At 38.8% G+C, this 23,961-nt stretch overlaps 1 protein-coding gene across 5 annotated transcripts in view; it reads left to right on the top strand.

Moving 5' to 3' along the window:
* Window positions 1-23,961, top strand: part of PATJ (PATJ, crumbs cell polarity complex component) — a 356,852-nt gene that overhangs the window by 100,066 nt on the left and 232,825 nt on the right. For all 5 annotated transcript variants that reach the window (XM_021096559.1, XM_021096561.1, XM_021096558.1 and 2 more), the window contains 4 exons: window positions 9,060-9,269; window positions 13,989-14,102; window positions 15,921-16,316; window positions 21,788-21,911. In XM_021096559.1, coding sequence (XP_020952218.1) covers window positions 9,060-9,269; window positions 13,989-14,102; window positions 15,921-16,316; window positions 21,788-21,911 — 844 coding nt within the window. The remainder of the gene's footprint in view (window positions 1-9,059; window positions 9,270-13,988; window positions 14,103-15,920; window positions 16,317-21,787; window positions 21,912-23,961) is intronic.

Genomic DNA, 23,961 nt, shown 5'->3' with positions numbered 1-23,961 from the left:
CATTTAATGGGTCTGAAGTTTCAGTGTGGGAAGATGAGAAAGTTCTGGAGATGAATAGTGGTACGACAGTAGTACCACATTGTGAATGTGCTTAATGCCGCTGAACTGTACACTTAAAATGATAAATTTTATATATCCAAAAGGAAAAGAGTAGACTCTTCAAGAAGCACATATTTGGCTCTTTGCTTTCATAGTTTTCTCGCAGTTGACCAACATTAAGTTGGAACGGAGTTCCCATCGTGGTGCAGTGGTTAATGAATCTGACTAGGAACCATGAGGTTGTGGGTTTGATCCCTGGCCTTGCTCAGTGGGTTAAGGATCCCACGTTGCCATGAGCTGTGGTGTAGGTTGCAGACTCAGCTTGGATCCTGCGTTGCTGTGGCTCTGGCATAGGCCAGTGACTACGGCTCCGATTCGACTCCTAGCCTGGGAACCTCCATATGCCGCGGGAAGCGGCCCTTGAAAAGGCAAAAAGACCAAAAAAAAAAAAAAATATATATATATATATATATATATATATACATACACACACAAACACACATATACACATATATACGATATACGTATATATATATACATATATAAGGTTGGAGCAATTATCTTATCAAATATTATGTGTTAGCTGCCTCATGTTGTCCAGAAATTAATGCACATTGATCCTTCCACATTATCTTTGAAACGCAATTCCTCATACTAATGTGAATAACTTTGTGGGGTGAAGCTCAGTAGCCCGATTGTGTAGTAACATACACAACACTGAATTCATCGGTTAAGAGATCAGTTTTGTAGAGCACTGTTTATTTCCTAGTTGTTTGAAGTTGTTTTCTTAGTCATTCTTTGGAATCATTTCATTTTAGGGAAGGACTCCTGTAATACAGGAGAGCAGGTGATTGGGTGTGGTGAGATATCTAACAGCACAGCGCTTTGATGACGTAGAGTTAAGGCTCTATGAATGAACCCTATTTCCTCTCCTGAGTTTACTATAGGCCAACTTTATGTTTTATACTCAGTTGACAATAAGTGTTAACATTATCAAGGGTACATAGTTTATACCCAAGTTTTTATCTGAAATAAACTGTGGTCTCTGCCATCTTGTTGTGGTCCCTACATTCCTATTCCATGACTTAATGTTTTTAAAACGTTTTGGTGGTGGATACAAAATAGGTTTGTTTTCATTTTGTTTGCCCACGCTCACAGTATGCAGAGGTTTCTGGGCCAGGGATCAAACCCAAGCCAGAGCAGTGACAATGCTGTGTCCTTAACTGCTAGGCCACCAGGGAACTCCCCAAAATAGATTTTTTTTTAAAAAGAAGGACAACCCACAGGTTATCTTTTATTGTGAATCCATGTAGTCCAGTGATTGTTACACCTTATTCTTTGTTGTTCTTCATTAGAGTAATACTGCAAACATGTAACTATTGAATGTCAGAATGGTCCTTGATATATGTCTTATATTCCTCTTATTTTAAAAAATGCCTCTTACTGAGGCATTGGCCAGTTTATTAAATGAACACGTTTCTTCATGTGCATTTCTTCCTTTATATACATGTTCTGCTTCGTGCCTTTCCACTGACCACGGTTGCTTGCTTGTATTGTTACTAGTTTCAGAGCAGCTTTACACCTAGAGCTCTGCCTGCCTTCTGGCTGATGTCCTGTCTCTGAGAGAGACCAGTTTCAGTTGAAGCACCTTTCTGCCTCAGGTGACACCCCTGTACAATCCTTTAGTTTATGTGAACCCCAGTCTCTTTGTTCGGTAGGAATGCACACAAATATTCATAGAATATATTTTATACACACCTCGGATCTTTGAATTACATCCATTTGGGCATAATGATTGTCACATGTTTGTATCTGTTCACATAAAGGTGTTCTTAGCTCACCAAAGGAATGGATTCTTAAGAATATCAGTGTAAATTAAAACCTGGCAAACAAATGCGTGTTTTAGATGTCCATGCAGGCACGCCACCCATTCTGTGCTTTCCCACTTTCTCAACTAGGTACCAAAATACAAACCTCTAGTGGCCAATGTGGTATTTCATGGGCTCAGTTTTATACACTTTGGCAAGGTAATAAAATACGTTTTCTAACAATTTGCCTTCTTTCAACATTCATCTAGTTAGTAAACACTACCTTAAGACAGAGAAGCTGCATCACATAGTGGCTAAGAGCCTAAACTCTGGGGCTTGACTGGCATGTTTAAATACCGGTTCTATCATTTATCAACTGTGGGTTTTGATTAAGTTATTTAATGTTCCTCTGTCTTGGTTTTCTCATGTGGAAAGCAGGAATCATAATGGTCCCTACCTCGTGTTGCCGTGAGGATAAAATAGGTTCAAAAAAGTAAAATATTTAGATTGTGCCTGTCACGGCAAGAGTTCAGTAAGCATTAACAAGAGTTGTTATTCACAAGTGATGGAACATGGTCTTTGCTTGTAATGTACTTACAGTCTAGCAAGGAGAGAGAAACTAAATAGATGCAGTCATTTGATGTTTCCAGTCTTATTCCGTCCCTTCTGTGTGGCAGGCACTGTGGTTGGCCCTGGAAACAAAGTAGCAGATGAGCAAATATAGCCTTGTTCTCATGAAGCTTGGGCTCAGTAGGGAAGATGGTTAAAATAATTTCAGTAAAATGTCAAGAGTTGTTACAGGAAAAATGCAAGGTGCCGTGGGTACATCTAGCAGGAGGGCCTAACTTATTCGAAAAGATCTGGAGACGATATTACGACAGATGCTGGAAGGGAAGGTCGTTTTTGGGTTTAGAGATATCGCAGAGTAGGAAGCACTGGTGTCTTCTTCAGAGGGTCAGGGAAAGCTTTGAGGAAGCCCTTGAGCTGACTCTGGTGGTAAAGAGTTGGATCAGTGGCAGTGGGACAGGGAAAGCATTCCTGGCAGATGGAATGGTTTGTAGGGTGTGCTGAAGCATGCTGAAGCCTTTCACAGTCCCTGAACCTCAGGAGTTCTGGATTGTTGGGACAACGTGTGGGGCAAATGGAGGTGGGCAGTGGTACACGGGGGACGAGCAAGGGGAGATGAGACTAAACTGCGGATCTGGAAGAATTTCTCTACCAAAGAGTTAGGACTTTATCCTGAAGGCAGTGAGTGTCACCAAAGTGAAGCAAAGGAGGAATTCTGAACCCATTTTTGTCTTTAAAATCATTGCTTTATTTCTGTAGAAAATAGACTGATGAGGGTAAGCTTGGAAATAGACCTTTTTCGAGACTGAAGCTGTTGAGTAGGGAAGAAATAATGAGAGGCTGAACCAAGGCTGTGGCAGCAGAAATGGAGAGAGGATCAGATAGAAGAGATAGAAGATGAAATTGAGGTGCCTTCGAGTTTCCGAAGTGGCTCAGCGGTTAACGAACCTGACTAGCATCCATGAGGACACTGGTTCAATCCTTAGCCTCGCTCAGTGGGTTAAGGATCCAGCGTTGCCGTGAGCTGTGGTGTAGGTCACAGACGTGGCTCAGATCCCGCTTTGCGGTGGCTCTGGCATAGGCCCAGTGGTGACTACAGCTCTGATTCGACGCCTAGCCTGGGAACCTCCATATGCCGCAGGTGTGGCCCTGCAAAAACAAAAAGCCAAAACAAAACAAACAAAAAAAGGAGGTGCCTTAGTTAGCAACTTTGTGAAGGGGCAAAGGAAAAGAAGTTAAGGCTCATGTATGGTCGTACCACTTAGGGGTTATGGGAGGAGTGGAGTCTGTCAGCTTGGCTTTCCCCCAATGTTGAAACATCCTGTGTTTATAATAACTATCAAACATTAGTTATCACCTCAAGAGACCTCAAAAATGCACTTATATGCACTTTTCTTCAGGCACTTTTATTCACCTGTGAGAGCAGTTAAGGTTGGTTCTCTCTGGATTTCATAGCTAAGTAGTGAGAAGAATTCAGGTCAGATCTCCTGTCTTCCTGTGCAGTATTCTGGTGAAAGTCGGCCGTGCTTAATTGATTGTAAGAGTTTTTAGGAGCTGTAGGGAACAATTTCATAAATGGTAGAGTTAAAGTAAACATATGGGATACTGTTAGGACATGTACAAGAATATATGGCTTTTGAATAAATAGGAAAAAACATCTTTCAGAAGAGGAGAAAAGCTTACATACTAAAAGATGATATTTTTTGGGTTCTGTGGTTGGCATTGAGTGCCCTCTATTGGCTGTTTAGAGGATAAAGAATAAACAACATCTTTATTCTTGAAAACAGTGTTCCTTGCATTGTTTTTTTTTTTTTAACCAAAACAAGAAAAATTAGATTTTAAAATTATGTTAAAAGATGATTAAAACTGATGAGGAATTGGAAAAAATCTGGATAGGGTCCAGGAGTTGTGTAGAGGTCTTAAGAAATATCTCTAATAACATTTTGTTTGTTTTAACGTGGATATGCTATTATAGACTGTATTTTCAGCTAAGAGACTTTTCTGATGAGAAGCAGCCTGAATGAGGCTGGTTTTTAAGCATGTTTTTTGCAGTAGCTGCCCTAGTAGCTCTTTTTCCATAAAGTGGCTGCTACGGGCCTTACCATGTAATGACCATGAAAGGAAACGACCATTACTCACTCAGTAGAGCAACTCCATGCAGCTACGTGAGAAATCACACAGTCAGAAACGTCACCGTGGAAAATGAAGTAGTGATTATCCATAATGGGGTATCTTCAGCAGTGGGAGGTTTGTCTTTTTTTTTTTTAAGTGACAAAGAAGCTGCTCTTGAGTTTTCTCCTCCAGGAAAAGGGGTGGTAGATTAGATTTAGTGTTTAGAAGAAGTAGAGACCCCAGCCTGAATAAATTTTAGTAAGCGAGCACACCCCGTACTACTTTGCAGTCTAAAGAAGATTACATTTTGTACAACTAACTGCTCACCATGACTTTTCTATAATAAAGGAAATCTATTAGTCTATCTTCTATTTCTATTTTTTCCTGGTTAATCTTCCTTTGAAATGTTTCTAATTATCATTTCAACTGGCTGCATTTTGTAAACCAATTCACCTCTTTATTCAGGTTAAAAACAGTACTTTTTGATTAGGTGTTAAATGAAGCTGTGGAGATGGCTCACACCAACCCAGTGAAATCATTTATTTGCTTTTGGTATATTTTACTGGGGCAGTTTTCTCTAAGAAAGTTTAGTAATTATTAATACGAAGTAACACTGACTGCTTTCTGTGCATTTCATGAGGGGAATCAGCTATTATGTAGTTTCCCTTCCCCCCTAATAAAAAAGCCTTCCATCAAAAACTGACATCCTAAATGAAGGACATAATTGTACAGCTTATTTATTAGTGTGTCAGACTTAAAATGTAATGGTTTCATATTTCAGAATGAAAAAGTGTGTTGTGATTCATGGTTGCTGGTGACAAAATAGACAGCTCTTTTATATGACTGCAGTGATTGCCTGCTGATACACCACTGTACTTTTTTTTCTTTTTGGTTCCTTCCTATTCTTTTCCTATGCAATAGCTCCCTCTACTTGAAAATATTGGTGTAATTATAGTTTAACACTATGTACTTTATTAATGAGTTCCCATGACTATTTTTACTTTCAATCCTCTTTATAAATATGTGATATTATAACAACAGGGCATGTTAGAAATTCACCAAGAATCTCTTGACCTGGTTATGCACAAGCAAGATTAGTTAAGGAAAGTGAAATTGATTGTTTGAAGGCATTTTTCAGGGAATTAGTTCTGTAGCCTTTGTTGAGTTAGATATAGTATATTTGGTTAAAATTTCATGCAGTAATGAAAATGAGCCTTGATGTCTGTACACAGAGATATAGAAAACTGCATTAGAAAACTTGAAAAAAAAAAAAAAAAAGCAAAACCCAGCCACTTCAAACAGATATAGCCTGGAACTTGCCAAAGTCTCACTTTACTAATTCCAAATTATAATTCTGATGCAAAACTTAATAGTTTCTACTTTCTCAGGAAGGGTTTAATAGAGACTAGCAGTAGTAAAATCTTATGTTACTACGTCTTGCCTTTATGGAATAGTGTGTGAGTAATGAAACAGTAGGAGCAAAATAGACAAACCAAAGCAAACGATGTTATGAGTGAGATCTGTTGTTCTCTCCACTGTAAAGTTTGGGGTTCAGTAATAGTATCATATACCCGCACCATTAGGATGAATTAAGGGATTCTACTCAACCATAGGATTTTCATGTGAATATGTCTTTCCCACTCATAACTCTTCATTTCCAATTTCTTCTGAACTGTTATGATGTAGAGAAAGTGAAAGAGGCACGGTAGTCAAGAAAAGGGCTTAGGAGCCAGACTGAGTTTGGATCCTGGTTCTGCCACTCACCAGCTGGGTGATCTTGGCAATTTTCCTTAACTTTTTGACCTTCAGTTTCCTCATCTGTAAAATACAGACAATAAATCTACCCACATCCTGGAGTTTATTGTAAGGATTAGTTGAATTACTGATTATCAACCACTTACAACAAAGCCTGACACACAGTGTTTGTTGAATAAAGTAAAAAATAACAGTGGGGTTATAAGTTTTTATTAGCCATATCTATTTATAGAGTTTCAATGTTTTCTTCTGTGCTTAATGAAAAAAAATATAGGGTCCTCCCAGTTGATGAGAGAGACTTGCACATTGGGTTTTGTACAAGGTTCCTAGTCGGATTCTTTTTTTTGTTTTTTTGTTTTTGTTTTTGTTTTTGTTTTTGTCTTTTTAGGGCCACACCCACAGCATGTGGAGGTTTGCAGGCTAGGGGTCCAATCAGAGCTGTAGCTGCCGGCCTACACCACAGCCACAGCAAGGCCAGATCCAAGCTGTGTCTGCTACCTGCACCACAGCTCATGGCAGTGCTGGATCCTTAACCCACTGAGTGAGGCCAGGGATTGAACCCTCAACTTCATGGTTCCTAGTTGTATTCATTACTGCTGTGCCACAACGGGAACTCTGGGTTTTGTTCATGGATTCATATTCATTTTCTCTGGATTGGGGTAGTTCTCACCTAGGGAAACCTATATATACCATGTCAAAATTTCAGGGTTTTTTGGTTTGTTTTGTCTTTTGTCCTTTTAGGGCCACACCTGTGGCATATGGAGGTTCCCAGGCTAGAGGTCTAATCAGAACTCTTGCTGCCTGCCTACACTACAGCCACAGCCATGCCAGATCCAAGCCGTGTCTGCGATCTACACCACAGCTCACGGCAATGCCAGATCCTTAACCCACTGAGCAAAGCCAGGGATCAAACTCATAACCTCACGGTTCCTAGTTGCATTTGTTTCCACTGGGCCACGATGGGAACTCCTGTTTGTTTTTTTTTTGAAGGGCTGCACTCGAGGCATGTGAAAGTTCCCAGGCTAGGGTTCAAATTAGAGCTGCAGCTGCTAGCCTACACCACAGCCACAGCCACGCAGGATCCAAGCTGTGTCTGCAACCTACACCACAACTCATGGCAACCCCAGATCCTTAATGCAGTAATCGAGGCCAGGGATCAAACCTGTGTCCCTATGGATCCTAGTTGGATTCATTACTGCTGAGCTGCAATGGGAACTCACCAGGTTATGTTATTTTTAAACATACTTTTTTTTTTTTTTTTTTTTTATTTTCCCACTGTACAGCAAGGGGGTCAGGTTATCCTTACATGTATACATTGCAATTACAGTTTTTCCCCCACCCTTTCTTCGGTTGCGACATGAGTATCTAGACATAGTTCTCAATGCTATTCAGCAGGATCTCCTTGTAAATCTATTCTAAGTTGTGTCTGATAAGCCCAAGCTCCCAATCCCTCCCACTCCCTCCCCCTCCCATCAGGCAGCCACAATTCTCTTCTCCAAGTCCATGATTTTCTTTTCTGAGATGTTCATTTGTGCTGGATATTAGATTCCAGTTATAAGTGATATCGTACGGTATTTGTCTTTGTCTTTCTGGCTCATTTCACTCAGGATGAGATTCTCTAGTTCCATCCATGTTGCTGCAAATGGCATTATAAACATACTTCTTAAATACAGTGGAGTATGCCATCGTTGACATGTCTGTTTTGAACTTAAGTGATTTCGCAAGAAGATTTTATACTCCCCATATACTTATTGTCCAAGAGCAGTAATTAGATGGGCTTGTCTTTGGTCCATACTATGATTCTGCTTGAGGATGTCACGGAGTCTTTCCCAACTCCCCAGACCTCTTGTCCAACAAAATAACAGTCATCAAAAGTTTAAAAAAGAAATTCATATGTATTAAGCACTCAGACATGCAATTGAAATTGTTAAGGTTATGACTTTACCCTGATACACGCTGATATTTGCATAGGTGTACAGAGTGATATTTTTTTTTTTTTTTTTTTTTTTTTTTTTTTTTTTTTTTTTTGTCTTTTTGCCATTTCTTGGGCCGCTCCTGCGGCATATGGAGGTTCCCGGGCTAGAGGTCGAATCGGAGCTGTAGCTGCCAGCCTACGCCAGAGCCACAGCAACGCAGGATCCGAGCCGCGTCTGTGACCTACACCACAGCTCACGGCAACGCCGGAACCTTGACCCACTGAGCAAGGGCAGGGATCGAACCCGCAGCCTCATGGTTCCTAGTCGGATTCGTTAACCACTGCGCCACGACGGGAACTCCCAGAGTGATATTTTAATAGATCTTGTCTTTGTGTGGATGTATAGAGTGATATTTTAATAGATTATGTCCTGGAAGAGTATCACCAGGATGCTGGGCATATAAATAGATAAGTCATGAGTCAGACATACCTTTTTCTATTGCATTTTGCAGATACTGCATTTTTTTTTTCTTTTCAAATTGAAAGTTTGTGGCAACCCTATGTTGTCAGGTGATGGTTAGCATTTTTTAGTAATAAAGTATTTTTTTCACTAAGGTATGACCTTCCTTTTTCAGACATAATGCTATTGTACACTTTATAAACTATAGTATAGTATAAACGTAACTTATATGCCCCGGGAAAACCAGAAACCTTGTGTGACTTGCTTTACTGTGATGCTCGCTTTATTGCAGTGGTCTGGAACCCACGTTATCTCTGAGGGATACCGGTACACCTACCTGTCTTAAGGCTCTGTGTTTGTTTTCAGGGAACTGACTTATCTTTCTTTTCTGGTTGATCCCTAGGACCCCTTAGATCCCACAAGATCAGTGATTGTGATTCGCTCCCTGGTACCAGATGGTGTGGCAGAAAGAGGTGGAGAACTTTTACCTGGAGACCGCCTGGTCTCAGTCAATGAATACTGTTTGGACAATACCACCCTTGCTGAAGCTGTAGAAGTGCTGAAGGCTGTGCCACCAGGCACTGTACGCCTTGGCATCTGTAAGCCTTTGGTGGTAAGTGTTGAATTTTATTAATATAGGATAATACTGTAATGGTTAATTACAGTTTTTTTTTTGTTTTTTTTTTTTTTTTAAATGGCTACACCTGTGGCATATTGAAGTTCCTGGGGCAGGAGTGGAATCAAAGCTGCAGCTGAGGCCTGTGCCACAGCCCACAGCCACCAGATCCGAGCTGCATCTGTGACTTTCACTGCAGCTTGCATCACTGCCAGATCCTTAACCCACTGAGCGAGGCCAGGGATCAAGCCCACGTCCTCACAGAGACAACATTGGGTCCTTAACCCACTGAGCCACAGTGAGAAGTCCTTGTGCAAGTTTCTTAATGTTCAGAAAAAACGTCTACCTCGCAGCGTTTTGAGGATTAGAGATGATGTTAAGAGCTTAGCACATTACAACATCAGTGCTAGCTGCCAACATTACGGATCTTACTGCTACTACTTCTACCTTCATGCTTTTAGCACAGACTTCTACATTCTCATTATATATATCCCCTATGATATAAATTAAGTCTGTTTATGTGTTTTAACTGTCATTTGGGCATGATGTCGAGATGGCATGATAAGTTGAAATCTAGTTAACCATATCATTTTAACCATATGGCAAAGAGATTTTAATATATTTTTCTGACCATCAAAGTGCCTTGTAACAACTCTGATGTGGTCAAGCTCTCCTGAAGTCACCTTGTTGCTTAATTACATGTACTAGATCAGTTAACTGTTTCTGACTGAAAGCTGCATTAGCTATGGTGCTGTTGAGGTTCCCCTTGTAAAAAATACTTGATAATTCTCAAGCGGCACGAAAGTATTTTTGAGTGCTTACTGAATGTCAGTCGGTATTTTAAGCTCTTAACTCACACTAATTCAATCATCACAGAAACTTTAAGAGGAGGCAGTCCTCTTCTTACTGTCATTACAGATGAGTTAGTCACAACACAGAGTTAAGTCAGTTGTCCAAGGTGATATAACTAGTAAGGGGCAGAGTTGGAATAGAAAGTCAGCTTCAGACCCTGTGCTCTTAGCCACAATGCTGTGTGTTCTTATTTTAATTTATTGTCACTAGTTGTTTGGTTTTATGCAGCATGTTTTAAATAGCATGGTTGTGGTGGAGTGCTGGACTGGATTTCAAGAAATCTGGGCTCTATTTTAACTTTGCTACAAGTTAGCCCAGTGGGTCTCAAATTCAAAGATATGTGATAGACATAAAAATTGCTGTGGAGTGGTTCCTGGGTAGCTGAGTGGGTTAGGGGTCTGGTGTTCTTACTACAGTGGCTTGGGTCTAGTCCCTGGCCCAGAAACTTCCACTTGCCATGGATGTGGCCAGAATCACCATGAAGATGGTTAAAATGCAGCTTCCGGGAGTTCCCGTCGTGGCGCAGTGGTTAACGAATCCGACTAGGAACCATGAGGTTGTGGGTTCGGTCCCTGCCCTTGCTCAGTGGGTTAACGATCCGGCGTTGCCGTGAGCTGTGGTGTAGGTTGCAGACGCGGCTCGGATCCCGCGTTGCTGTGGCTCTGGCGTAGGCCGGTGGCTACAGCTCCGATTAGACCCCTAGCCTGGGAACCTCCATATGCTGCGGGAGCGGCCCAAGAAATAGCAACAACAACAACAACAACAACAACAACAACAACAACAACAAAATGCAGTTTCCCAGATCCTACTCTCAGAGATTCTGATCTAGTGGTTGCCATGTGCTGTTCAGGAGTCTACCTCTTTAGTGAGTCACCGCTTCAGTTCTGATGCAGATTCTTGTGCTTTGAGAAACACTGTACCAGTTGTTTGATCGTAGGTACATCAGTTTTCTTTTCTGAACCTACTTTTTCACTGCTTCAGTTCTGATGTAGATTCTTGTGCTTTGAGAAACACTGTACCAGTTGTTTGATCGTAGGTACATCAGTTTTCTTTTCTGAACCTACTTTTGCATTTCTGAAAAGACTGAGCAAGTTGAGCAAATTCCTAAGATCTTTCTTAACTTTAAAATTCTTTTATTCCATGCAACAGATTAGCATACCACAAGTGTTCAAATAGATAGATGTGTAGGTAGATAACTGTCTGCATAGATATAGTTAGATGTGTTCATATATAGATAAAGACAGATTCATGTATTGCATATAGTACTTTTGCCTTGGGGAACCCCACATGATCTTCATGCATTACTTTATTATTCTTCATCTATTACACATTAAAATGACTGTATGTTATACTCACCAGATACTTTAAACATTTCAAAATGGAATATAGCACATAGCTATGTTCTTGACTTTATGTTCATATTTAGTGTGTGTGTGTGGGGGTGGGGGGGCATCCCAATATATACCAGGAGATGCCCATTTGATTTTTGGAAAAATTGAGAAGCGGAAAACTTGGTGTTTTTACGGGGACCTCATCTTCTTTATTTTGGATTGTGGCAAGCACTTTGGTTCAGATTTCCCCTGATGACTATTTGCCTCTTTATTTGGGTTGCTAGAAGAAATCCCATCGCATACAGTGTGACTTTACTTTGAAACAGTTTAAGGAAGTCTCAGGAAGTGTAAAAAAACCACAAAAACCAGAACTTAGTACTAACTGGGTGTGGATGCCTGCGCTATTCTGGGGAGAGGTGGAGATGCAGAAACTTCTGGACCTCGGAGCTTTACTCTGGGAGGATTTTTGAATGTGATAATTGTGAGATGGACCTTTGCCCAGGCCTCCCTCAGCAAGTAAAGGCTGCTGGAATACTGGGGTGTGGGAGGCCAGGAAAGGAATGAGAGGAAGGTCACTTTCAAGACTTAAAAATTCTTAGTGGAATTGCCACTGAGTTGTTCCTTCTATAACACCTGGTTTCTTTTAGCAGAACAGTCTAAATCGATCTCTGCTGAGGTCTGTCTGCCTGTCTCTCTCTCTTTTATGGTCCAATGGGTGGCCACTTATCTATCACCTAATGTTTGCTGAATATTTATTTAGTCCTCAAAGGAACCAGGAATAGAGTGTAAAGAAGAGTCAGGTTGGAGCAGAAAGACTATGAATAGAAAACAGGAGAACAAAATTATTTTTTATTGTCTTATATAGATATGTACTATTTATATATTATAGATATTATATAATCTTGTATTACAATCTTGTAGTCTTATATACATATATATTACATGTGTATTTTTATAAGCACAAATGCGACTTTTTCTTTTCTCAACTCACCTCAAATATTCCACATACAAAATATGAATGAACTGACCTTAAAAACTGTATTGTATCTTCAGAACTAACAGGACAGAGCTGGCAATGGAGTTCTTGAGCCAGATGGCTGTGGGTTTTTGCTTAGTTCTGTGATTTGCAAAGCTATGTATCTTTGGGCCAGTTATTTCCCTCACCAGCTCCCGCTTGGGATCACATAGCATGCTGGTGGAAGTCCCAGGATCTAGAGCCAGACAGCCGGGACTCAAATTCTGGGTGTATAACTGTATAACTGGCTAGTTATGTAACATTGAGCAAATTTTTGTGCATCTTTTACTCATTCTGTAAAATGTAGTTCATAAGAGCACCTACCTTTTTTTTTTTTTTTTTTTTTGTCTTTTTGCCATTTCTTGGGCCGCTCCTGCGGCATATGGAGGTTCCCAGGCTAGGGGCTGAATCGGAGCTGTAGCCACCGGCCTACACAGGATCCGAGCTGCATCTGCAACCTACACCACAGCTCACGGCAACGCCAGATCCTTAACCCACTGAGCGAGGCCAGGGATCGAACCTGCAACCTCATGGTTCCTAGTCAGATTCGTTACCTCTGAGCCACGACAGAAACTCCAAGAGCACCTACTTCTTAGAGTATATATAAATAAATGAATTGCTACATTTTAAGTGCAAAAACCTGTGCCTGTGAGACATATATATGTATGTGTATATATATATATATATATTTGCTGTTGTTTTTATGTGAATATAAATTCATGACCTAATGGGATTGCTGTAAAGATTGAGATGAAGCACGTAAAATTTACCATAGATGGTGATAAATAGCTAGGACTTGATAAATAGCAGTTGTGTTATTACCGGCAACTGATACTGAGCTGGTGAGCCTCGGGATTGTCCCTCTTCTGATGGAGAGTGACTATAATGTACTTTTGTTAAATATTTCGAGTATCAACCGTATAAACTTAGGCATTTCTTAATATTAAGGAAAGTGATTTTTTTCTTTAAGGAATACGTGAAAAAAGTAAAAGCCTTGAGAAGCTTTGACCTGCCTATGCCTTTTAAAATTATTATTAAATAAAATTTGGTCTAATAAAACAATTTACATAACTTTTATTGCATACTTGCTTTTAGTGTAAAGATGAGAATTAATCTGAAAGGCGTTTGAAAGTAAGATATTTTCTTGATTATGAAAATGCTTCTTTACTTGGAGTTTCCTTTTGACTCAGTTGAAATAAGGATCCAGCATTGTTACTGCTGTAATTCAGGTCACAGCTGTGGCATGGGTTTCATTCCTGGCCCAGGAACTTCTGCATCAGGCGCAGTCAACACCCCCCCCCCCAAAAAAAACCACTACTTTGGTTGCTAAGTGTGGGAGTTGGGAGTGGGTAAAATGGGTGAAAGTGATCAAAAGATACAAATCATTCTGTTGTACACTTAAAACTAATATAATATTATATGTTGATTAGAACTCAGTAAAAAAAAGTTTCATGGTTGACAAAATCATTTCTTCAATCATGCTAAAAAATTAAAAATTAAAAGTGCTTCTATTTTCAGGAAGAAAAAGAGGAAGAAAGTAATATTTTATATTCAAACAATAATGAAGACAAGACTGAAACTTCAGGAACAATTCATGGTCTAAATTCATCTTTAATACTTGAAGCACCCAAGGTACATTTATTTATTTTTCCATTTAAACAGCTGCTTTTTTTTTTTGGTCTTTTGTCTTTTTAGGACTGCACTGCTGGCACATGGAGATTCCCAGCCTAGGGGTCAAATTGGAGCTGTAGCCCCCACAGCCACAGCAACTCGGGATCCGAACCATGTCTGCGACCTACACAGCAACACCAGGTCCTTAACCCACTGAGCAAGGCCAAGGGTCAAACCCGCGTCCTCATGGATACTAGTTGGGTTCGTTAACCTCTGAGCCACAACGGGAACTCCAACCATTGCTATTTTAAAGAAGACAAAAGCTTGTTCTCCCTCCCTTGGCTAAATAGATACAAATTAAATAATCCTTCTATCTTTATTAATTTTTTTTAAACTAAAATTTTTTCTCATATCACATTGACATCAGCCAGGTGTGTAAGACATTTTCAAAGAACAAACAAACATACCTGATTTTATGTCACTAATATATTCTGAAAATTTGGAGGGTAGAACATATTTTTGCGAATAGACCTGCATTTAAAATGCTGTAGAATAAGAGCTGAACAGAAGAGCTTCTTATTGAATACTTTTTAAGCAAAAAGTTATTTAGACAAACCTTACTTTATGCTTTAATATTAGAAAGGAAACTTTTCCTTTTTTATTCTTAAAATGAATTGTGTTTATTTTGCTCTTTGCAGTTAGAGTATGGTTTTGCTTTACTTGATAACAACTGTCTTTTGATATTCTTTGCACAGTTTGTTGACAGTGTCTAAAGCCGATATTTAGTCCTGTAATGTACATTTTATCTCTCTCTCTCCTCTCTCTCTCTCTCTCTATGTGTGTGTGTGTGTGTGTGTATTTTTTTTTTTTTTTTTTTTTTGCTACGGCATGTGGAAGTTCCAAGACCATGAATCAAACCCATGCCATAGCAGCAGCCTAAGTCACAACACTGGATCCTTAAACTACTTGGCTGCCAGGGAACGCCCCGTTATCTTTTTTCAGTTTAGACATTTTTTTTGTTATAATTTCATAACTCTGTGACAGGTTATATCCTCTAAGTGCTGCTTTTAATTTTTTTTGAAATAACTAGGTTGCAGTATTTGGTATACTGTACTAGTTTAAAAGCTTCACTACAGTAATGTTTAGCTGCAAATGAGGAAGCAATGGGAAGAAGTAGATTCATTTCAGGAATTTACATTTATTGATATGTAGTGAATAGCACTTAAAATAGGAAATGTCATTGATTCCTTAGAAGGAATTGGGCCTCACTGCTCAGCACCCTAAAGTTTCTAGATTTGGGAAAGGCTTTCCAGTCCCAACAAAAAAGATGGACATCAGGAGCCTTGGAGTTCAGTCAAGGCGCAGCAGATTTCAAGTGTTACCTAAGAACGCCACAAAGTTTCTGCTCACGTGTGACTATCTAGCTTCAGTTTTATGTACTTGATCTTCTGAGTAGTGAAGTATGAATTTTTTATAATGATTTTTATTTTTTCCATTGTAATTGGTTTACAGTGTTGAACAAAATTCCTATTTCTGACTGAGAATTTTCAGGTGGTTAATGAATAATGAACCTATTAAACCAGTCAGTCACCTTGCCAAAGGCGTATTTGCTTCCTATTTTGCTGTTTGTTTCTTTCTGAGGTTGAGGGTTGTGTGGTAGTAAGCTTGTGTTTCTCCTCATTTGTAGTGGAGAGCTGTTTAGGTCAACTGTGCATTGGCACATAATACCCCTTGCTGCAGTTATGTCAGGGGTTAATTTCCTAGTTAATGTATAGAGTGCAGCTTTAAGACAGGCATAGTTTAAGATTTTCTGCATTTTTTTTTTTTTTTTTTTAACAGGGCTTTAGAGATGAGCCTTATTTTAAAGAAGAACTTGTGGATGAGCCATTTCTAGATTTGGGAAAGGCTTTCCAGTCCCAACAAAAAGAGATAGACACCAGCAAGGAGGCCTGGGAAATGCACGAATTTATGGCTCCCAGAATGCAGGAAATGGGCGAAGAAAGAGAAATGCTTGTCGATGAAGAATATGAGCTGTATCAAGACCACCTTCAGTCCATGGAGTCGTATCCTTCACCGCACATTCAGGAGGCCGCTCCTGTTCCATCCATGAAGGAACTTCACTTTGGTGCACAGTGGTTCTGTGATCATGAACTGCCTGAGCCTCAGGAAGCAAGATCTGTGATGAGCGTGTATTCCCAGGAGATGCAGCAGTGTGGCTATAGCGCTGAAAACACGGTATGGGGTTAGAATACATCTTCCATCTTGTCCTTGACTCCTTCCCTCCCTAGCTCTGTGCATGAGTCATGTAACTTTCAAACAGATGAACAAACTTTAATGGATCTTTTCTTCATCAATCATTTTTTCCCCCAACATGTACCATGCCATGTGTTGCTTTAAGTAAAAGCTCATCATTTCTGTATTACATAACTTCTAGTTGGAGTCAGTACCTGCAATTGCCTTGCTTTTATGTTTTTTTTTTTTTTTTTAATTTTGCTTATTTAGTGATATTTTTCTCCTAATAACCCATTTCAGGGAAGAGTTCTTTGGCCATTTGTGACTTTTTTTTAATTCCCTCAGGAAGATTTATATTTCTTGCATAGTGTATTTTGTCAGGGAAAATCAAGGCAAAATGATTAAAGATATATTACTGTTTCTGTCTTGCTTATCCACACTGTTCTCTGCATTATATATGATACTAAAGAGAAAGTCACTGAACTCTAGAAAAATATCTTTATTTTTTTTTTCTTTCCCTTTACATTTGTGATACTGTCTATTGACAACTTGGCAGGGAGGCAGTATATTTTAATAGGTTTGCCCTTACCATTAAATGACAGATAAACATTTATTTTTAATAAAATTAGAGTTGGCTAGGCAGCAAATGGAATCTTTCCTTAGAGATTTTTCTTAATGTTTTATTTTTGCTTTTTTATTTCCTGCCCCCAGTTAACTTCCAGACAAATGGAACCTATTGTGTGGGTATGTGGCAGTGCGTTCAGATACAGCCTGGTGTCCTCCTTACTGAGGTGGCAGCTTCCCTGCAGCCATGTGCAAAGTGGCCTTCTTAGCTCTCTCACAGGGCAGGTGTAGAGCTGGTGTTTTTCTTGCCTCTCCCAGACCTTCCTCCCTTTTTCCTTCCTGCAAGTGCTTGTGAGTCCCTCTGCTATGCAAGACACTGTATTTCTGTGTTTAAGGAATCCCAGAGGATTCCCCATGATGACAAGACTCTGGGCAGTCGACCAGAGAACAGATGTTTGGGGATTCTGTGAATAACGTGGGAAGAGGTGACAGAGGATCACCTGGTGTGTTGCCACTGACACTGGTTCTCTCTGTCTTTGCCAGATCCACTTTTATGTCTGTGAGTGCTTGACCTCAAACAGAATATTCAGCTATATGGAACAAATTAGTGATCACGGATTGGTGAATATTCATAAACATTCCCCTATTGGGGCTGTTTTCTTCTATAAAAAGTTTTTTACCCCAGTATAAGGCAACCTGAAATATAGGTCCATTTTACTAAGTAAACATTTAGGGATATAGATGAAATAGTCAAATACCCATTCACAATATTTACTCTATAAATTTAGTTAAGCATTCATATTTTAAAGCCTGTAAAATATTAATTTTTACCTGGTTTCACATTTAATGATGGAATTTTATTCCAATTTTTTCAATGCATATTTAATGCCAGAATCTACATTATTACTAGGATTACTTTTTGATCTTTTAACACTGTTTTTCAACTGTGCCATCTTCATTTCCATCTAGGTTGAGAGACGGTAATTTTTGAATCCATACCGTCAGTCAAAATTTTACTCTGATCTCAAGTATCATTTGCATAACATTAGGTTTTTAAAAAATTCCCCTGTAAGTTTATATTGATGATTTACACAATGTAACCACTTTATTGTTTATTCAAATGCTCTTAAAAATTTTTGATTAATGACATCGAATGCTCACAGTTTGAAGGACATGCATCCTGATTACTAATTCACTAACTAGGTTAGTAACTAGAAAGCTAGGTTAAATTTCCTGGCTTTCTGTCTGTGAAGTAACTTGTATAGGTTCCCTAAACTGGCCTTGATTAAGATTGTTTCAGCCCTGATGTGTCTTGCCTAAATAGTATTTTATTTTCTTTAGATAATTACATATTCTTGATTTGGTCATTAACTCTTTTCCTCCCTTTCCACACCCCCCAAGGATGCCAGTGTTGGGGAGGGAAAGAAAACCTCTTTCCTCTACCCTCCTGGGTTCCTCTGGGTGCGGCCCTGGAAATGAAACTGACGAAAGACAGATTAACAGAAGAAAAACAGTTTATTAACACCTGCAGCATGCATACACACCGAAGAAACTCTGTGATGAGTCACTCAAAGGAGGGGTTAGAACTTGGGCTTATATAGCATCTTAACAAAGAACAGTACCTTTATAGAAAAATGGCAAGACAAAGAACAAGAGATTTAGGCTTCTAGGCACAGCATACTGTGGGAAGGTAAATATGTAGGGGGAATTGATGGACGATAAGTTCGTTTTGGTAAGATTTGTCACGTACATTTCTTCTAGTGCCGTCTCTGAGCGAAAATAGATCTAGAGTCATCTCTGTTGATTGAGAATCAAGGGAAAATAAGGAGCTTTTCTGAGTCTGCTCTTTTTCTTCAGCACAAAAAAATCCTTATGCCAAAGTGGCATGGTTCTGGGTTGAATATTCTGATCTCCTCTAACCTTTGTATCCACATATCAGGATGGGCTTGGATATATATTTTTATTGTATTTTATTTTTAGGGCTGCACCCACGGCCTATGGAAGTTCCCAAGGTTAGGGGTGGAATTGGAGCTGTAGATGCTGGACTACCCCACAGCCATAGCAACGTGGGATTTGAGCCACGTCTGTGACCTACACCACAGCTCACAGCAATGCCAGATCCTTAATCCACTGAGTGAGGCCAGGGATCAAACCCAAGTCCTCATGGATACTAGTTAGGTTCTTAACTCACTGAGCCACAAGGGAACTCCAGGCTTGGATCTTTATTTGCCTTTCTTTCTTGATGGTGGACCCCAGGATGATGCTTTATTACCTTATACTGTAAGCTCTGTGTAGGTTTTAAAAACATAGTCAAATGCCTTACAAATATGTAATTCCCATTACTCTTCTATTTGAAGGGTGCCCTCCAGAAAGGTGGAGAACTTTATCACTTCTGTCTTCAGTGTGATGTTGAAGGGCAAAAGATATAGCTGTATCTGTGGAGTGCAAAGAGTAGCCAACTACTTACAAGTTTATCTTTCTCAACCACCTTCTTAACTCCATTTTATTGAAGGGTGAAACCATCAAGGTTTATGGATCTGGTTCTTTATTTTTAGTTGTGGTAAAATATACATTACATAAACTTGACCATTTATAGGCTTACAGTTGCCGTGACGTTAGTACATTCGCATTATTGTACAGCCATTACCACCATCCATCTCCAGAACTTTTTCACGTTCCCAAATTGAAACTGTACCCACTAAACAGTTACTGCTCCTTGTTCCCTTCCCTCATCCTTTGGCAGCCAACCATAATTCTGCTTTCTGCCTAAGAATTTGACCACCCCTAGTACCTCATATAAGGGGAATCATACAGGAGTTATCCTTGAGAGTCTGGCTTATTTCACTTAGCATGAGGTCTTAAGCTTTATGCATGTAGCATGTGTGGGCATTTTCTCCCTTTTTGAGGCCGAATAACATTCCATTGAATGTATATAGCACATTTTGTGTACTCATTTATCAGCTGAGGGCCATTTGGGTGTTTCTATCTTTGGCTTTCGTGAACAGTGCTGCTGTGGATATTGGTATGCAAATATCTATTCAATAACCAAATTTTGGGTGGTATGCACCCAGAGGTGAAACTGTGGGATCATATGGTAATTCTGTTTAATTCACTGAGGAACCACCATGCTGTTTTCCGTAGCAGCTCTATCATTTTACATTCCTATCAGCAATGTACATATTTTCTAATTTTTCTACATGCTCACCAACATTTGTTTTCTGTTTTTTTTGTTTGTTTGTCTTTTTAGGGCTGCACCTGCAGCATATGGAGGTTCCCAGGCTAGGGATGGGATCGGAGCTGTAGCTGCTGGCCTACGCCACAGACACAGCAATGCCAGATCCGAGCTGCATCTGTGACCTACACCACAGCTCATGGTAATGCCAGATCCATAACCCACTGAGTGAGGCTGAGTCAGATTTGTTTCCGCTGAGCCATGATGGGAACTCCTGTTTTCTGTTTTTTAAATAGGTATAAAATAGTAGCTTGCTGTGGTTTTGATTTTTGTTTCTCCATTAGTCATGTTGAGCAAGTTTTCATGTGCTTATTGGCCATCTTCAAATATTCTTTGGAGAAATGTCTGAGTCTTTTGCTGTTTTTAAAAAAGATCTAATTCTTTTTGCCCGAGGACTATTTGCCTGAGAATAATTTTATGTTCTTATTTTCTTCTCTATTTAGGAAAAAAATGAATTGATTTTTCTAAAGACCTAAACTTTCATACCCACTGTATTGAAATCTCAGATTCAAGTAATCAATTCTTATTCCTCAGTTATATAATTGCTATAAACTTTTTTTAAAAAGTCTGAACAATTCAAAAATTGTTTGTAATTTTGTTTTTAAGTACCCAGTGGCTGCCATCTCCTCCTTACTCCCTTCTGTAAGTTCTTTTTGCTTATTTTATTCTAGGCAACTAAGTGGTCAGTGGTCATCTCCTGTTTCACTTCTGTTTAGTATTCGAGTTGAGTTCTGTGTGCTGTAGGCTCCATTATGGATCTGATACAGTTATATACTCAGTTATATTCATAACCTGTTTGGTAACATCTAGCAGTATTTGGTATATCAGTTTAGGAGAGGTCCTTTTCCTACCATGGAAGTATGACTGGTATAACCATAAAGAAACATGGACTGCTGAAAAAAAATGTAATTTGTACTTTTGCTATGATGAACCAAAATTTCCAGCAGTAGAGAATAATATATTGTTATTCACCTTAAATGAAATAATGTATCCTCCTATGGTGGCCATGATGTTGTCATTTAATTTCATGCATATAAAAGTTTTGTGTTAATCTCAAAGTAAAATACATCAGTGAAAACTGTATGTTCTGGAAGATTGTAACTTTGGAAAGCCATAAAAAATGTGTAGAAGAGGAAGACAAGGAAAGCATAAGAAGTATTGATGGTGCTTATCTGTAGTTTTTCAGTTTAGGGAACAGGTTGTTCACTAGGCAGATAAAAGTGCCAGGGAGGAAGGAGGTTCATAGCAAAGGCTTAAAACCATGAAAATTGACCAGGTGTTTCTGGATCAGCAATGAAGCTATTTAAGTTGTGGTCCAGCATAATCCAGGACTTAGTGTACCAAACCATCGACCTTGCTTGACCTGATAAATCTTTTTCTCCTCCACCTTGGTGGAATGTTTATTTAAATCCACTTATTAATGTTTCTAAAAGAAATTTTTTTTTTGTTGTTAAAAAAATCCAGTGCTTGGAAAAGACAGGTTTTACTAGCCTGAACCCTTTCAGGTTTTAAGTTACTGGCACTCGTTACTGCTTAGCACAGCATAAACCGTTACTAGAGAAGGCCTGTTTGCCGGGCCAGTTTTCCACCGGCATTAGGATCTGAGCTGAACAATATATGGTGTTCCACACTGTCATAAAAGTGCTGCTAATGCGTTTCTGTTCTTCTTCCTCTCAAGATGAAAGAAAATGTTGGCATTGATTCCCTACCCTCCATGTCGTCAACGGAAGGAAACAGTCCACGAGGCAGATTTGATGATCTGGAAAATCTTAATTCATTAACAAAAAGCAGTCTGGATTTAGGTTTGTGATTTTCATTTTTCATAAGCACAAATGACATTATCTTGCAATCTTTTAAGTTTTATTTGTTTAAATGATAAATTTTACTGTCAAATCTTCATTCATTACAATGTTTTGAATTGAAATCTGGTTAATTAATCTGCTTCAGAATATCTGGAAAAATAATGTAACTCATAGTTCAACAACTTAGAACTTTCAGATCCTGTTTTCTGAAAAGGCTGCATTTTCCCCGTCTCATTTTGCTTTTTATTAGCTGTATGTATTAAAACGAAAACTAGTGCCTTATGCTGAATCTGAAATAAGTCTCTGCTAATATATATTAAAATCTCTGATGCTATTAAGTGATACTGTTAGCTCATTGAATGGGGTTGTTAAATATTAATAAAGAGAGACATATTTTAAACATTTATGAAACATTTTTATAGCCATATATTACAGTCAATTTTGGTACATTAATAACTTATTTCCATTAAAGAATCCTAAAAGTATAGTGCTTCTCCTTGCCTTGTCCCATATTGATTCTTATATATTTTTGAAAACTTGATTTTAAAAAATAATCTTTCCTTATCTGGCACTGCAATATTGAATGTCATTGAATTTTAAGATCCCTAGTGAGACTGGTAAGTTCTTTCATAGCATTGGGATTTATAGAGCTATTGTTCAGGATTTATGCTGTCCTTCACCTGTTTTCACCCCTTGTATAAGAAAAGTCTCACTATGTAGGCAGTTCTCATGTTGTATGGTAATATGTTAGGAGGGATAGAGATAGCTATAGAAAGTTATGTAGCAGTTTCATGTGAATTCAACATTCTGTCAAGTGAAATCTAGCAAATAGTATTCTTAATGTGGTTGAAGATGGAAGGCATCTATAAGATCATAATAATTGCCAGTTTCCTGCGGGTCAAAATATATCATTAATTAATTAAAAAAGAAAATGAGTGGGGAGGGAGAAATTATGAGTTTGGAACTAGCATGTATACACTACTATATATAAAATAGATAACCAAGGAGGACGAACTGCATAGCACAAGGAACTATATTCAATATCTAGTAATAATCGATAACAGAAAAGGATCTGAAAAAATATGTATATTAATATATAATTTATATACATATAAACTGGATCACTTTGCCATATACATGAAACTAATAAAACATTGTAAATCAACTATACTCCAAGATAAAGTAAAAATTAAGTAAACTAGGATAGTTAATTTTGAATATGTAAGAGTAAATGAGTCAGTTTTTCATAACGTATAAAACTGATTGTGACTAGGAGAAAAATGGGACTTTTTTCCACGAGAATTCTCATGGTATACTGCTTTTTAAAAATTATTATTATTCACCACATTTCTGTAGTCCTCTGCCTGTTAGATACTTGGAGAAAATTTTTGGCAAAAATGAAGGAATAAATGAATTAATGGTCCATATCTGTTTGATTACCACTGGTACTTCATAGCAGTATCACCATTGTTTTGGAATAGAGAATTCTACTCTGGAGGGCTTACCTGTGCATTGTAAGATGCTTAACAGTCTCCCTGCCTCCTAACCCTAGATTCAGTAGTATTCCTACTCTCAGCTGTGACAGTTATGATCAAAGTCAAAGGAAGATGTGATATATATACGCAATGAAATACTACTCAGCCATAAAAAAGAACGAAATAATGCCATTTGCAGCAACATGGATGGAGCTGGAGACTCTCATGCTGAGTGAAGTAAGTCAGAGAGAGAAAGACAAATACCAGATGATATCACTTATATCTGGAATCTAATATACAGCACAAATGAACCTTTCCACAGAAAAGAAACTCATGGACATGGAGAATAGACTTGTGGTTGCCAAGAGGAAGGGGTGGGAGTGGAACAGATTGGGAGTTTGGGGTTAACAGATGCGGACTATTGCCTTTGGAATGGATTAGTGATGAGATCCTGCTGTGTAGCACTGGGAACTATATCTAGTCACTTATGATCCACATCTTTTCTTCTTTCTCTTACAGGGATACCTATTGTTGGATTAGGGCCCCCTTCAGTAATCCCAGATGGTCTCATCTCA

This window comes from Sus scrofa, chromosome 6 (assembly GCF_000003025.6).
Source record: "Sus scrofa isolate TJ Tabasco breed Duroc chromosome 6, Sscrofa11.1, whole genome shotgun sequence".
In the NCBI taxonomy this organism is placed as follows: domain Eukaryota; kingdom Metazoa; phylum Chordata; class Mammalia; order Artiodactyla; family Suidae; genus Sus; species Sus scrofa.
The sequence above is the reverse complement of the archived record's forward strand: the minus strand, read 5'-3'. Positions and strand labels throughout refer to the sequence as shown.